Below are 17,165 nucleotides of genomic sequence, written 5' to 3'. Positions count from 1 at the left end.
TACACCAGGACCATTTCTGAAATATTCTTTTCAGAGATCATATGTAAAAAGAGAGAGGATATTCTTAAAGATTTCTACTATGCATATTGTTTGAGCAGAGGATATATAGATCTCTTTAGATTAAGACAAGCATACCTGTTAAAATTTAGAAGTTCATTTTTTTTTAATTTAGAAATAAAATTTGAATAGGAATATGAATGGTAACTTCCAAATTAGTGGACAAAAGCTAGTAAAACATGATCAATCCAACAGAGGCAGAGAAGGGGGAAAATCATTTTTAAAAAAGGTAAATTGGGAAGCACAAAAATATGGTAGGCAGAAAATCCAAATATCAATAATCGCAATAAATACATATAGACTAAAGTAGCCAGTTAAAAGATAGATAGGGTTAGATTGGATTAAAAAAGAAAACCAAACTATGTTCTTTGTAAGGAACACACCCAAAACATGCAAATGAGAAAGTCTGAAAGTCAAAGCATGGGAAAAAAATAACGGGCAAATTCAAATCAAAGAGAAACAATTATATTTACATTAATAGCAGACAAAAGAGAATATAAGGCATAAAGCATTATTGGTGGTTAAAAAAGGTACTGTGCTAAAAGGTTTATTTCACTAGAACATAAAAGAATTCTTATCTTAAATGTACCTAATAACATAGCTTCAAACCATAAAAAGCAAAAATGGGGGGGCGCCTGGGTGGCTTAGTTGTTAAGCATCTGCCTTTGGCTCAGGTCATGATCCCAGAGTCCTGGGATCGAGCCCCACATCAGGCTCCCTGCTCCGTGGGGAGCCTGCTTCTCCCTCTCCCACTCCCCCAACTTGTGTTCCCTCTCTCGCTGTGTCTCTCTCTGTCAAATAAATAAATAAAATCTTTAAAAAAAAAAAAAAGCAAAATGGACAGAATTACAAGAAAAAACTAAGAATCCCCATCTCAGTGGAAAATAGTAACACTATTCTCTCATTTACTAATAGATAAAGTAGATCAAAAAATTAGTAAGACCATAGGAGATCTTACGGTAATAAACTTGATTTATTAGGCATATTTAGGATTCTCCAAACAAATAGTGAATATATCCTCTGAAGCAAAAGTAGAGCATGTACTAGATTACAAAGTAAGTTTCAACCAATATCAAAGAGTTGTTACCACACAAATGATTTTTCCTGACCTCAGTATAGTTAATTAAAACACAGGTAACTAAAAATTCCCATGTTTGGAGATTTATAAACTCACTTCCTAAATAATTCATGGATTGAAGAAGAACTCATAGGGAAATCAGTAGACTAAAAATTAGTGAACTAAGAATTATACTCAAAAAAACTGGAAAAAGATAAAAAAGAGTAAACCCAATGAAATATTATGGAAATAATAAAGATAAAAGCAGAAATTAGTGAAATTGAAAATGAATGTACAATAAAGTTTTTTTTTAAAGCCTGCTTTTTGAATCTCTGGTAAGATTCATCCAGAGAAAAAAGACAAAAGAATAATCTTAACAATAAAAAAAGAGACAACAAAAATATATATATATGATAATAAGATCACTTTTATGCCAGTATACTTGAAAACTTTGATGAAATGGTTTATCCAAAAATACACCTTAGCAACTGATCAAGGAATCCTAAACTGATCAAGAGAGAAATAGAAAACCTAAATACACCTGTTACCTGGACTGATATTTAACCAATATGCAGTGATTTAGCTGAAGTAGTTGTTAAAATATTAAACTACTTCTGTAGTTAACACAGAAGTTAAATGTGGTAACTGTAGTTAAATGATAAATAGCCACTATCCTGAATCATCCCTGGGCAGTCATATCCTGGCACCCTCTGGTTACCCAGGCCCTTCTTTTAGGGATACCTCCCTCAAGATCTCCCTATGATCTAGCAGCTAAAGTCCCCCTTAAACTACCCCCCCTTTTTTTTTGGTTGTTCAGCATCTCATGTAATTCAGAGAAGTCTCATGAGTTAGATAACTATTATCCCATTTTATTTTATTATTATTTTTAAAGATTTTATTTATTTGACAGAGAGAGATAGCAAGAGCAGGAACACAAGCAGGGGGAGTGGGAGAGGGAGAAGCAGGCTTCCCGCTGAGCAGGGAGCCCGATGCGGGGCTTGATCCCAGGACCCTGGGATCATGACCTGAGCCGAAGGCAGACGCTTAACGACTGAGCCACCCAGGCGCCCCTATTATCCCATTTTAGAGCTAAGGAAACCAAGGTAAGAGAGGTTGGGTAACTTGCCCACATGACTGTCAATAGTAAATTATGAGCCAAGGGTCAAATCCCTGGTTTATAGACTGCTGAGAGACACCCTTTGTTGATGGAAGTTTTAAGATCTTACAGTAGAGTAATTCCAGGACTCAGTTCCAACACTGCCAACTGCATCAATTCTGACTGGCTCATTTTCATCCATTACTGGTTATTTAAATATTCTAAACATTGCCTCTGCCATAGCCATTAAAGAAATGGAAAATAGCAATTAAAATTTATCTACTAATAAAACAGCAGGCCTGTCAGTTTTACAGGTGACTTCTGTAAGACACTATAAGAAACAGAACATTCCAGTTTTATTAAGTTGTTCACATTCCAGAAAAAGGGAAATCTTACCTCATGTATGAAGCTAGTATAACCTTAATATATAGACTCAACAAAGATAATACTAGAAGAGAAAAACTGAAAGGTCAATCTGTAATGTGAATGTAGATACAAGTATTCTAAATAGAAGGAAACTGAAACTTGTAAGATATTAATAAAAATATCATGACCAAGTTGGGTTTATTCAGGAATGAAAAGATGATATATCTGGGGCGCCTGGCTGGCTCAGTCAGAAGAGCATGCAACTTTTGATCTCGGGGTTGTGAGTTCGAGCCCCTTGTTGGGTATACGTATAGGTCACTTAAAAAAGATATATGAATAGAAATTTTTTTTTTTTTTTGGACAGAAAGTGTGCACAAGCTGGGGGAGCAGCAGGCAGAGGGAGAGGGAAAAGCAGGCTCCCTGCTTAGCAGGGAGCCCGACACAGGGTTCGATACCAGGACTCTGGGATCATGACCTGAGCTGAAGGCAGACACTTAACCGACTGAGCCACCCAGGCGCCCCTATCAATAGAAATTCTATTAATATAACTTACCACATTAACAGATTAAACAAAGTCCGTATGATTGTTTTAATCAAGGAATAAAATTCAACATTCAATCATAATTAAAAACAAAAGAGGGGACATTATTACCAGTCTTATAGAGATTAAAAGGATTATAAAGGGATACAATGAACAACTTTATGACAACACATCAGACAACTCAGATAAATACCTGGACAGTCACAAATTACTTAAACTGATTCAAGAACAAATAGAAAATCTATAGACCCACAGACCTAAAGCAAGTAAAAAATCGAACTGGTAATTTAAAAATCTTTCCACAGTGAAAAGCCCAGTCCCAAAAGTCTTCACTGGTGAATTTTACCAAACATTTATAGAATAAATAATACCAATCTTTCAGTCTCTTCTAGAAAATAGAGGAGAACACTTCCAAACTCATTTTATGAGGCTGGTATTATTACTCTGATACAAACCAGACAAACATCATAAGAATAGAAAACTGCAGACCAATATTCCTCAAAAACAAAAAGAAGAAGAAAAATAGAACAAAATCCTCAACAAAATATTAGCAAATCAAACCTAGCATCATGTATAAAGGATTATATATCACAATAGTAGAATTTACCCCAGGAATAGAGGGTTGGTTTAATATCCAAAAATCAATTGATGTAATACATCATATTAATAAAGGTCAAAATCCATAAACAGGATCATCTCAAGAAAGGTAGAAAAGCAGTTGACAAAATCCAATACCCATTTGTAATAAAACTGGGAATAATAGGGAACTTTTATTCCCTAGACAGCTGATAAAGGACATCTGAGAAATTTATAGCTAAAATCATTTTTGTAAAGTTTTTTTTTTTTTTTTTTTTTTAGAGAGAGCACCCTAATAGGGGGGTGGGGTTAGGGGCAGAGGGAGAGGGACAGTTAGACTCCCCACTGAGCAGGGAGCCCGACAAGAGCCCGACGACATAGGGCTCGATCCCAGGACCCCGAGATCATGACCTGAGCTGAAGGTAGATGCTTAACCAACTCAGGCGCCCCTGGCTAAAATCATCTTAATGTTGAAAAGACTGAATACAAATTTATCCTAAGATTGGTAACAAGGCAAGGATGTCTGCTCCCACCACTTTTATTCAATATTGTATTGGAGGTACAGTTGAACTGGAAATGCAGTCAGGCAAGAAAAAGAAATACCAGGTATCCAGATTGGAAGGGAAGAAGCAATCTTCATATGTAGATATGACCTTATATATAGAAAATCTTAAGGATTCCACAAAAATACTAGAACTAATAAGTTCAGCAAGGTCACAAGATGTATGAGATTAATATACACAAATCAGTTGTATTTCTACTTATAAGCAATGAACAATCTAAAAATGAATGAAGAAGATTCCATTCATAATAGCATCTAAAGAAATAAGATACTTAGGAATGTATTTAACAAAAAAAGTACAAGATTTTTACACTGAAAACTATAAAAACATTGCTGAAAGAAATGTAAGAAGATGTAAATGAATGGAGAGGGATTCCATCTTCATGGAAGACTCAGCATCATTAAGATGGTAATTTTGGGGGTGCCTAGCTGGCTCAGTCAGGACAGCATGTGACTCTTGATCTCAGGGCTATGAGTTCAAGCCCCACATGGGGTATAGAGCTTACTTAAAAAAATAATAAGATTACAGAGGACAAACAAAAAAATTTTTTAAAGATGGCAATTGTCAAAAAAATAAAAGATGGCAGTTGTTTCCAAGTTAATCTGTTGATTCAGTGTAATCCCTATCAAGATTCCAGCTGTCTTTTTTTGGACCAATTGTTAAGCTGATTCTAGAATTTACATGGAAATACAAATGACCCAGAATAGCCAAAACAATCTTGAAAAGAAGAACAAAGTTGAAAGACTCACACTCTCAATTTTAGAACTTACTACAAAGCCATAGGAATCAAAACAGTGTTTATTGCCATGGGATAGGCATATAAATCAAAGGAACAGAATTTTGAGAGTACAGAAATAAACCCTTGCATTTATGATCGGTTGATTTTCAATTCAACAAAGGTGCCAAGGTAATTCAGTGGTTCAGAAAAGGATAGTCTTTTCAATAAATGATACCTGAGCAACTGGATATTCACATGCAAAAAGATGAGTTTAGACCCTTATTTTACATCAAAACAAGAAACTCAAAATGGATTTAAACCTGAAGGTAAGAGATAAAATTACATAATTCAAAGAAGAAAACATGGAAGTAAATCTTCATGCAAACCAAAGCACAAGTGATTAAAAAAAATTGACAAAATGAACTTCATTAAAATGAAAAACTTTTGTGTATCAGGTGATACCATTTAGAAAGTGAAAAGCAAAATTACATCTGATCAAGGATTTGTGTCCAGAATATATAAAGAACTCTTGCAACTCACTTTAAATATACACAAATAACCCAATTTTAAAATGGGCAAAATATCTGCATAGACATTTCACCAAGGAAGATAATACAAATGATTAATAGGCATGTGAAAAGATGATCAACATCATTAGTCATAAGGAAAATGTAAGTCAAAACCAAAATGAGAGACCATTTCATATCCACTAAGATGGCTTTAATTTAGAAAGACAATAATAAGTATTGTCAAGAATGTGGAGAAACTGGATCCTCATACATTGCTGGTAGGGATGTAAAATGGTACAGCCACTTGAGAAAAGTCTGGTAGTTTCTTAAAATGTTAAACAGATTTATCATCTGACCAGCCATTCCACTCCTAGGTATCTACCCAAGAGAAATGAACACCTATCACCACACAAAGATTTGTACATGAATGCTTATAACAGTATTACTCATAATATCCCCAAGAGGGAACCAGTACAAATATCTATCAATTGGCAAATTAATAAACAAAATGTGCTATATCTATATAATAGAATACTATTTGGTAATGAAAAGGAACAGAGTACTAATACGTGCTACAACATGGATGAACCTCAAAAAACAGTATGCTAAGTGAAAAAAGCCAAACCAAAAGACCACTTGTATAATTCTATTTATATTAAATGTCCACAATAAGCAGATCTATAGAGACTACTTAGTGGCTGCCTGTGACTGGGAATAGGAACAGGGAGAGACTACTAGTGGGCAGGAGGGATTTTTTAGGATGACGAGAATGTTCTAAAATTGGGTTGATGATTGCACAACTCCATAAATTTACTAAAAATCAATTGTTAAAATGAGTGAATTTTATGATATGTAAATTATATCTCAAAGCTATTAAACTTAATTAAAAATAGAAGGAAACTCATCAAAAGTGTACACTAAAACCTACAGGACATTTTTAAATGGTTTTCTCTATAGGGGTACCTGGCTGGCTCAGTCACTAGAGCATGTGATTCTTGATCTTAAGGTTGTGAGTTCAAGCCCCACATTGAGTATAGAGCTTACTTAAAAAAAAAATTTTTTTTCTCTATAAAATCAGGAAGGGAGAATATGGCTGCTATTACTACTACTGTATACCACTGTTTTGGGGTGGCAGAAGACAGGGTCCTAGTCGGTACAGGAAAATAAATATGTAAGGATTAGAAAGGAAAAAAAATGAAAAAAATAGCATTCACAGGTGATATGATTGAAGGGTTGGCAAATTTTCTGTAAAAGACTGTGTAATAAATATTTTAGGCTTTGTGTGCTGTATAGTCTCTGAGCAGCCGTCGACAATACATAATGGGTATTGCTGTGTTCCAGCCAACCTTCTGTATAAAAATAGGCAATAGTCCAGACTTAGCCCATAGACCAGTGTTCTGACTGGTCTATATAGTAAATCTTAGAAATTCTGCTGACAAATTATCAGAATTAGTAAGAGTTAACCAAGAGTGCTAGGCATAAGATCAAAATGTAAAAATCAGTACTGTTCCTATTTATCACAAGAAGCAATTAAAAAATTTAAAGCATAGTTTTTAGTAATTAAAAAAAATTTTTTTAAAAAACCAGGATGGGTCAAGTAGCAGATTAGACACAACTTTAAAAAATAGATTGGAAGCTAGATATTAAAAATTATCCAGAATGTAACAGAAGTGAAGAGATAGAATATAAGAAAGAGCAGCTATGAGGCGAGAATCAAATGTGAGTGTTTCAAACATCTATTTGGAGCTCCATAAGAATCGAGAAAATATGTGAGAGGCGATATTGGAATAATGATGGAGAATTTCCCAGAATATATGAATAATATGAATCTTAAGACTTAGAAAGTAAATGAATCCCAATAAATTAGAAAGAAATCCAAATTTAAACATATATCAGAGTGAAACTGCAGTACTCCAAAGACAAGAGAAGATCAAAGGATAAATTGTCCAAAGTAACAATTGCACTAATAGCAGACTTAAAAATAGCAACAATGGAAGCCAGAACTCAGTGGAGTATTATCCCCAATATTCAGAACAACATAAAGTGACAGTTTACCTCAACAAAATCTTAACTTAAAAATGTGTATTTCAGAAAGAATAAAATGGGAAGTTGGAGATGAAAGAAGGAATGGTGTGCAGAAACAAAAAAAAAATGTTTATCATGTATAAAAGGCTAAGCATACATTGACCGTAAATTCTAGTTTGAAGGTCAAAAATATGACTATTACCAAATCCTTATATTTATGATAATTCTAGGTTTTGATTTCTTCTGTAGGTGTACAGAAGATGGATGTCCACATAAGAAATTCTTTCACACACGTTTTCTCATGCGAATGAGATTAACACCAGATTGTTCCAAAATGTTGATCTCCACGTCCTCTGGATATCTTTTGATTTTGCATGATCTTGACTTAACCAAGTCTTTAGAAGTAGGCAGCTATCCCATTTTGAGAGCAAGAAGAACTACATCAAGTTCAGGTAAGCTTTTCTTTTTTGATTAAAAAAGTTTTCTGAAGAGTCTCACACAAAGGGAGATGCTGTATATGTTCCCATTCTGAGAATGGTAGCAGGAAGAAGGGAAGGAGATTAGAAGACATTTTTGGAAAGCTCATTGAGAGCTTTTTCCCCAAGAAAGTATGACCTATATGAATCTCTGACATAGCATTAATTTGTGCTTCTGTATCACCAATGATCTAGGAAGAACTGCTAACTATAAAAATATTTTCTTTTAGCGCTTTCTGCTATCCAGAAAATCTTTTATCAGTATTTCTAAATCATCACTATCTCAAAAATTAGTGGTGGCCTAAGGTAGGTTCAATCTTCCAGCAGAGCTTTATTATTTTTATTTTATTTTATTTATTTATTTTTTATTTATTTTTATTTTTATTTTTTTTAAAGATTTTATTTATTTATTTGAGACAGAGAATGAGAGAGACAGAGAGCACATGAGAGGGGGGAGGGTTAGAGGGAGAAGCAGGCTCTTCGCCGAGCAGGGAGCCCGATGCGGGACTCGATCCCGGGACTCCAGGATCATGACCTGAGCCGAAGGCAGTCGCTTAACCAACTGAGCCACCCTGGCGCCCTATTTTTATTTTATTTTAATTTTTATTTCACAACCCTGAGATCAAGATCTGAGCTGAGATCAAGAGTCAGATGCTGAACTCACTGAGCCACCAAGGCACCCCACCTAGCAGAGCTTTTAAGATATATTCAATATAGGGCGCCTGGGTGGCTCAGTTCGTTAAGCGACTGCCTTCGGCTCAGGTCATGATCCTGGAGTCCCTGGATCGAGTCCAAGCAGGGAGCCAAGCAGGGAGCCCGCTTCTCCCTCTCCCACTCCCTGTTTGTGTTCCCTCTCTCGCTGTGTCTTTCTCTGTCAAATAAATAAATAAAATCTTTAAAAAAAAAAAAAAGATATATTCAATATAGAGCTTTACTTTTAAGTCTGTATTACATCCTAGAATTCCAGATGTCTATATCCAGGTAGCAGGTGTCATCCTATTTCACAGCCTCTAAACATCCTCTTGCTAAAGCTGTATTCTTTTTTTAAAAAAAAGATTTATTTTAGAGGGAGAGAGAGTGGGGGAGGGGCAGAGGGAGAGAGAATCCTGAAGCAGACTCCCTGCTGAGCAGGGAACACAATTGTGGGGGCAGGGCTCAATCCCAGGTCTCTGAGATTATGACCCAAGTTGAAACCAAGAATCGGCCGCTTAACCGACTGAGCCACCTAGGTGCCCCTAAAGTTGTATTCTTTTTTCTGTTGCTGATTCCATTAGACTTCAGTGAAATTGGGGCTCAGAAAAACTTATGCACTATAATATATCTACATTATGTGATAGAGACTATATTTCATCACCTTTGAGAAAAAGAGGGCTGTTCCAGGAACATACCTATTTATAATTTTGCATTTATGAACAAGAACCCAGAAAAAAAGACTTAAGCATTTGGAATACAATGTTTATAAATTGCTATTTAAAATCAGCTTCAGATGGTTGGACTCTTTCTCCTGTATGCACAGGGCCATAGGGCCACATCTGAAGACTTCTTTGGGAAAGTGCAGGCCCTGTTGTAATTGCATTTGCCCAATTTCACTGCTAAAAGTAGAAATTTAAGTTTTACCAGCTTATTTGCAAAGCAAGGGATTTCATAAATATGTGAGTATAATCCTTTTACATTCAGAAATTTATTTTTAGGTTAAACATTAATAGTCAACTTTAGCTTAGGAACAGGTAGTGAGTTAGAAAGTCTGGTTGGTATTTTTTTTATTCAAAAACCAAGAACAGGGGCGCCTGGGTGGCTCAGTCAGTTAAGCATCTGCCTTTGGCTTGGTTCATGATCCCAGGGTCCTGGGATCGAGTCCCACATTGGGCTCCCTGCTCAGCGGGGAGTCTGCTTCTCCCTCTCCCTCTGCCTGTCGCTCCCCCCGCTTGTGCTCTCTCTCGCTCTGTCTCAAAGAAATAAATAAAATTAAAAAACAAAAACAAAACCCCACCAAGAACATTTTCTGTCTTCTAAGGGTAATTCTGATAATAACATCAAAGGGAATTAGATGAAGAAATTCTCATAAAAGTGTGGGGCCACTAGAAGAGTGAGATGTAATAGAGATTGCTTTTTGGAGTAATATATCAAACCCAACTATCTAATACTCAATTTTTTTCTTCAGATTTCAGTATAAAGTTTGTATTGCATTTCCAAGATAGTATTCACATAACTTCATGAATGATAACAGAATTGTTTGGCATGCTTAAGAAGGCTCATTTAATGTTCTCAGTAACGAACCTGGTATTTGGACCCTATTCTAACATTAAACAGGCTGATGAACAGCTCAGTTTTCATGTTTACTCAATTTTCTTGTTTTGTTTTACTACAGAAGTGATGGGGAACCCAAAGATGCTCCTATGTTTATTTGGTTTGTCATTTTTATTTCACTTAAGCAAGTCTTTGTTAGAAGAGATTTTAGAGAGGGCCCAGGCCTTAGATAGAACACTTCAAAGAGCTGTCCTACCTACCTCGGTCGCAGTTATAGGCCAGCTTTAAGTGAGCATGTACTTGCCATGTTTCAGATGGATTTTAACAGTATGCTTCAACTAGCTGATTAAAAAGTTAAGAGACACTACTAGAATTTTGCTAAGTTTATTGTCAGAACTTTTTGTATTTTCAAGATCTGACTACTTCAAGTTCATCTGGTCCTCGAGTTTCTGGTTCACCTTGTCATCATAGTGATTCTAACTCATCTTCTGAGAAACACATGTCACGAGCATCACAAAGAGAAGGTAGGTTGAAAGTGGTATTTTATAATCTTGCAACAACAGATTCTACCAAATAGCTTTCTTTGGTTTAGTTTAAAGCTATACAAATAAAAGCCAATAAAGAAGAGGCTATTCTTTGACCCTCAGTTATTTTCAAAAGCTAACCAGTCTCTAGGGTTGGATATCTCAGGCTTACATCTTTGTTGGAATTTGAGCTTTGGCTTTATTTACTGAACTTATAGTCTGGTCTAGATTGAAGAAAAAGTGGTTTGGACATGTAAATTCCAATCAAGGTTGTTATGGATTAAATGAGATATGCATGTGATGGTGCTGTATAAAGTGATGGGTTTGTCAGGTGCTTGTGAAAGTCACCTGGTTCCAGCCCAGTAGGCATTTTGCTCTGCCATTTCTTTATCTGAGCAATGCCTGACAGCCTTAGAGGGGTTGTGGGATAAAGTGGGCTACATTCTGGCCCTACTCTGCTTTTGCCCGTTTCCCCCCACCGCTCTGGCAGAAGTAGCTGTTTAGCCCATTCTTTCCACCCCCTAAATGAGATGCTTTTTACCTATGCAAACTTCATCTACTTCTCCATACCAGTTCACATCTAAGCACTTTTTGTCCTCATCTTTGTGGACTGATGGCCAGATGTGGGTCTTTTTGTAATTTTGGGTCACCTTTTGGAGATGAGCATAGCTCCTACCTGGGTCTTTAGGGGAGGGGCTATCCATTATACTTCTAATTTGTGTTTTTCCTGGGTGGCCTCACCTGGTAAGTGCTTGATAATTGCATACTTGATTATTTTGCATGACTACTTGATGTTTGTAGAGTGGTTTGAGAGCTCTTCCTAAACCTACAGCCTATCTGCTTTCCTCTGGATATTCAAGACTATGACATTTAAGGTTAAAAATTCCTATTAGAGATTTATGCCCAGATGTGTAACATTTTTCCTTTGATTTGTAGCAGAAACTTCTTTTATAGATTCTACCTGTTCTTCTACTTTGGCTTCTAAGACAAGGCTCTTAATAATCATTGAGAAAAATCTTTATTGAACTAAACCATCCATGAGGGGAAAAAAAAAAAACAAATAAGAGTAGTTAACTGCTTGTTGCAGTGGTAAACCCCAAAACCAAACTACACAGCAGTTTCATGATACAGAGATTGGGAATGGGAGAAGAGACGATGTATGGAGAGCCTAGGCAGAGTATAGAGAAGAAGGTGGGGCTCATACATAAGGTCGTTCTGAATGTTGGCAATCCTGGGTCTTCAGGGTGTCAGAACGTTAGCACCATACTTTGACAGATACAGTAGCTGTATAGAGCTGAGACTATTAAACTCATTTCAGGTTAGACCTTTTTTTTTTTTTTTAGATTTTATTTATTTGTGAGAGAGAGAATGAGAGACAGAGAGCATGAGAGGGAGGAGGGTCAAAGGGAGAAGCAGACTCCCTGCTGAGCAGGGAGCCCGACGTGGGACTCGATCCCGGGACTCCGGGATCATGACCTGAGCCGAAGGCAGTCGCTTAACCAACTGAGCCACCCAGGCGCCCCTAGACCTTTTTTTTTTTTAAGTGATCTCTACACCCAATATGGGGGCTCAAACTCCAGACCCTGAGATCAAGAGTCAGGTGCTCTATCGGCTGAGCCAGCCAGGTACCCCGTGAACTCCCTTTAGGACATGAAATCTGCTGTGGATTGTAGCACAGATAAAGTGCAAAAACTCTGGCTCAAGTGAAATTAGGGAGTTCCTTGACCAGTCTTCCCTTCCCATCCCCATGTGGTTCCCTCCTTTTGCCAGCTCTGGAGGAACCTCCAAGGAGCACAGCTCAAAAACCACTACTTACTTATTTAGGTGGGTTTCTTTTTTGCTTTTGTTCAATTTTCAGAATTCTTGATATAGCTGTTTGTTTTTCTCTAAAATTGTTATTAAAGTTCAGTCACATGTGAAATCATTATTTAGGTATAGTTTGGTTGTAACAATGTAATTTAGAGCTTCACAGGTTTCCATCAATGCTGTAGTAGTCTAAAGGGACTCTTTTAAAGAAGATAACACATCTATTTGAGGAACAATTCACAAAGGGTCTGACAGAGGGAGCTCATAATCTTCAAAGCCACTCCTTCCGCAGGTAGAGAAGTGTTGAAATATTTCTCGATATTAAATTTCTAAATTGCTTCTTTATAATGTCTGTGAAAGTGGTTCTCCACACACCTGAGGGATAGGATGTAACTCCCAGTAGTAATGGCTTGCTGTAGCAGTCACTTTCATGGGGGGCTAGGAAAGAGGACGGGATGAGCCCTAACAGAGTACCAGGCATATGTATGATTGGCAATGTCTCCCAACCCCTCGTTTTGACATACTGGTATGTGAAATATCTTCCCTTGCCTCCAAAATTATAGCTCTGTTTTTTATAGTACTGTTCTTGGGGGCCCTAAGTCCTGCTCCTTGCACACATAATAGCCTTTTATTGATAAGAAAGGCAATCTGCATGGCTTCCAAGTATTTCCTTCTCTGGACTAGAGAGCACCAGGTCCTCTGAGATGAGAATTATCTTTTACTTTTCCAGATTCCTTTCATGTCATATAACTTTATCTTAGTTTTCTGAGATGTAAATCCTAATCAAAAGGCTCCCTAGTCTTAGGTTACTGGGATTCCCGCTGCAGGAACTTGGATTCTTTAGTTCTGGTCATAACCCTCCCCCATACCCCCACCCCAAAGACATGCACACCATGCATCAAGGGGCACCACCATAGGTTTTTTTTGTGTATGTGTATTTTTTTTTTTAAGATTTATTTATTTTAGGGCGCCTGGGTGGCTCAGTTGGTTAAGCGACTGCCTTCGGCTCAGGTCATGATCCTGGAGTCCCGGGATCGAGTCCCGCATCGGGCTCCCTGCTCAGCAGGGAGTCTGCTTCTCCCTCTGACCTTCCTCCCTCTCATGCTCTCTGTCTCTCATTCTCTCTGTCTCAAATAAATAAATAAAATCTTTAAAAAAAAAAACAAAAAAAAAACCAAGAGTTGGCTGCTTAACTGATGGTGCCCCCCTCCGCCCCCAGGCATGCCCAGTTTTTCTTTTTACATGTGGTAGCACAAGGGGCCGATGAAGGAATGAAGGCTGGGGGTGGGGGTGACTGCCAGAAATCAAAGCTTTGATGAGCTGCCTTAGTTCTCTGATAATACACATTTCCCATCCTAATTTTCTTATCAGGAGTTTCACCACGAAATAGTCTTGAAGTCTTAACTCCTGAAGTTCCTGGTGAGAGAGACCGTGGAAACTGCATCACGTCCTTACAGCTGCACCCAAAAGGCTGGGCCGCTCTCCTTAGGTGCTCAAGCAACACCGATGATCAGGAGGTAGGGGCGGCGGCACTCCACCTTCAACGGGGCTGACTGAACAAATAGCCGTTGCCGTGTACGCTCATGGTATCTTTATCCCTTGAACCACTCCTTCCTCTCCCGCCTCCTCTCCAGTGTGGCAGACTGGAAATACCTTAAACCCGTATCAACTCAGATTGTGGCCAACTTCTTAATTCTTGCCCTCTTTATCTTGCCACATGCCCTTTATATAGTAAACTTTAGATGGAGATGCTTCAGCCAAGCTGGCTAAATGTAAGGTTTTGCTAAGCCAATTGAGTATTAGAATTTGCTCTTTTTAAAAACAAGGGGAGGGGCGCCTGGATGGCTCAGTCGGTTAAGCGTCTGCCTTCAGCTCAGATCATGATCCCAGGGTCTGGGGATCGAATCCCAAGTTGGGCTCCCTGCTCAGTGGGAAGCCTGCTTCTCCCTCTGCCTGCCGCTCCCCCTGCTTGTCCTTGCTCTCAAATCATACATACGTAGGTACGTACGTACGTACATACATACCAGGGGAAACCAGGGAGAGACTAAACTGATGACTAGGGGAAAAGAGAGAAGAGCCTTTGAAGTATGTAGGAGGAGAGGTATTTTAGGGCTTAGATGTCTAAACTTTAGAATATTTTAAGTATCAACATTGTTGTTACTTTCACAAAGGGGAATTATTACCACAGAAGTCACAGCAGCCTGAGGGAATAAAAGGCTTTAGTCATAGTACATCACAGTACACAGAATAACCTTGGCTTATGAAGATAAGGTATGGGGCCTGCACATTTTAGTAGATGGGAGAGGGGTAGCAGTTATCTGATTGAGTTCTTGCAACAATTCTGTGGCTTTGGCAGCCTGTTGAGCTTTTTAGAAAAAGAACTATCTAGCGTTATTTGGGGCTCTGTAACTTTGGTTTCTCTCTCTTCTCTCCCCTTAGTGGACTTGTGTCTATGAATTCCAAGAAGGAGCTCCTGTGCGACCTGTCTCACCTCGCTGTTCTCTACGACTGACTCATTACATTGAAGAAGCCAATGTAGGCAGGGGTTATATCAAAGAACTTTGCTTCAGCCCTGATGGGCGAATGATCTCTTCCCCACATGGCTACGGGATTCGCTTGTTGGGATTTGACAAACAGTGCAGTGAACTTATAGACTGTTTGCCCAAAGAAGCCAGTCCTCTGCGGGTGATCCGTTCTCTGTACTCTCATAATGATGTGGTACTGACGACAAAGTTCTCTCCAACACATTGTCAGATTGCCTCAGGGTGCCTTAGTGGACGGGTTTCTTTGTATCAGCCAAAGTTTTAGGCACAACTTAACATCAAATAAGGAATTCTTCTGGTGTTTGACTTATAAATTACTTCAATTTAGGTGAAGTATTTCCTTTTTAGACGATCTTAAAAGTTTGGGTCAAGATCCCAGTTCTTACGCGTCCATGGACACACCTGTGACCTGAGGACTTGGCCGTCCGGCATCGTAGGGGCCTCACCAAGTTAGACTCGACGCAGCAGCAGCTTTTCCGCATTCCTCTGCTCCTGCTCATCTGTGCCGCTGGGACTTCAGTTCTTCTGGTTATTTTGCATGGTAGCTCTCGTCAAGTTTCTTTACTTCTTGTTTTTTGATTTCAGTGTGAATTTTGTGGACGTCTGGCAGGAGTTTTGGCTGGGTTAGGAGAAACCCATGACACTGGTATTGAATAAAACCCAGAAGTTCGATGTCAGCATACTGGTCATTGAAAAAGAAATTTCATCTTCACTTATCAGTATACCTGGCCTTTTAAAGTTGCTGTTACGTTTCTCTATAATGAGCACAGTTAATGGCATTATTCTCACAATGTTAGTCTTACAACAAAAATGTCTTTTAAGTTTCCTGTTAAAATTATACATATTTTTTCACCGTGAGGGGAATTTTGTTGTAAAACTCTAGAAAAAATAATTACCACCTCTCTTTGTAATTTACTTGTATGAATTTAAAAATCTCTAGCATGTGTCCTTATTTGGTATTTTGTTCCTGTCAACAGCATTTAGAAAGGAAAAGAGGAGAAGGAATGGGCTTTGATCATTTCTATTATATAGAAGAGGATTCATTAAGTTAGTACACTGTCTAGTCAGAGTGATGAGAACAATGTGGCTTAGTGTCTGTTTTCTCTACCAGACTCTTTGACTCACACAGGGTGACATGTTATGTTATTAGGGTGGAGGGGGGGATTGAGAGTAAAGAGGTTGTGTTTTCCTCATATTTACTCCTTGAGCCAGGTGGCACAAACTCGACCCTTAGCATTAGGGAGGGCAGAACTGCAGTCCTGTTCAAGGCGTGACCTAACTACAGTAGTCAGCGACTTGGATGTCAAGACAAAGAGCTGACGTGAAGGCCTCTTGTATTTTGTTACAGAACACAGCAAGTAAAAAACATCAAGCAGGGGTCTCACCGGGCTGACTGGCCTGCTGAAGTAGAGCAGCTTTCTTCTAGTCTCCACTTGGAATGGTATTATATTTAATAAGGGATCCACCAGAGCTGCAGTAATTTAAGCCACACGCTAGCTCGTTCCCTCTCAGATCACATTCTCTTAGGCCAATGGTTCTCAAATAGTAGGGTGCATTACAATCATTGAGGAGCTTGTGGAAAACACAGAAACCTGGCCCTCACCTTAGGAGGTTCTGATTCAGCCAGGGAGAGGACAGGAATCTATTTTTAATAGGAACCTCAAGTGATCTTTACTCAGGTGGTCCCTGGATCAGAGTTTGAAAAACACTACCTTAAACATCAGTAAATACTTCTGTACCTATTAGGTGCTTAACTCCCAGAAGGTGTTTTAATTATTAAAAAAAAATCATAAGTAAATGAAATCCATTTTAGAGGTAGAAAATGTAATCAATCTCATTATCTGATGAATGAGAGAAGTTAAGTGACTTGCCTAAAGTCATCTTACAAAATTAGCGGCAGAGCCAGAACTTGAATTCAAGTCTCCTGATCCCTTGCTCAGGGCAATTTCTAATGCATTATGCTGGCTGTTAAAACAATGATTTATTTATGAACACTTTATCTTGTCTTTAAGTTGTATTATTGTGACTACCCTTAAACTGGCCGATAGATTGAAAAAGGCA

The 17,165-nt window shown here is 38.2% G+C and overlaps 1 protein-coding gene across 3 annotated transcripts in view; it reads left to right on the top strand.

Moving 5' to 3' along the window:
• The window catches only part of DCAF10 (DDB1 and CUL4 associated factor 10), a 39,806-nt gene extending 23,756 nt beyond the window's left edge, over nt 1-16,050 (top strand). Inside the window, exons 4-7 of one of the 3 annotated variants that reach the window (XM_035016277.1) lie at nt 7,758-7,960; nt 10,645-10,755; nt 13,933-14,078; nt 15,001-16,050. In XM_035016277.1, the coding sequence (XP_034872168.1) occupies nt 7,758-7,960; nt 10,645-10,755; nt 13,933-14,078; nt 15,001-15,369 (829 nt within the window). In that variant the 3' untranslated portion in view covers nt 15,370-16,050. Of the gene's footprint in view, nt 1-7,757; nt 7,961-10,644; nt 10,756-13,932; nt 14,148-15,000 lie in introns of all 3 variants that reach the window. The other 2 variants (XM_035016279.1, XM_035016280.1) reach the window with 2 other exon arrangements.
• The last annotated feature ends 1,115 nt before the right edge of the window (nt 16,051-17,165 follow it).

Source organism: Mirounga leonina, unplaced genomic scaffold (assembly GCF_011800145.1).
Source record: "Mirounga leonina isolate KUSES-001 unplaced genomic scaffold, KU_Mleo_1.0 Mir_170, whole genome shotgun sequence".
Taxonomy (NCBI): Eukaryota; Metazoa; Chordata; class Mammalia; order Carnivora; family Phocidae; genus Mirounga; species Mirounga leonina.
The sequence above is the reverse complement of the archived record's forward strand: the minus strand, read 5'-3'. Positions and strand labels throughout refer to the sequence as shown.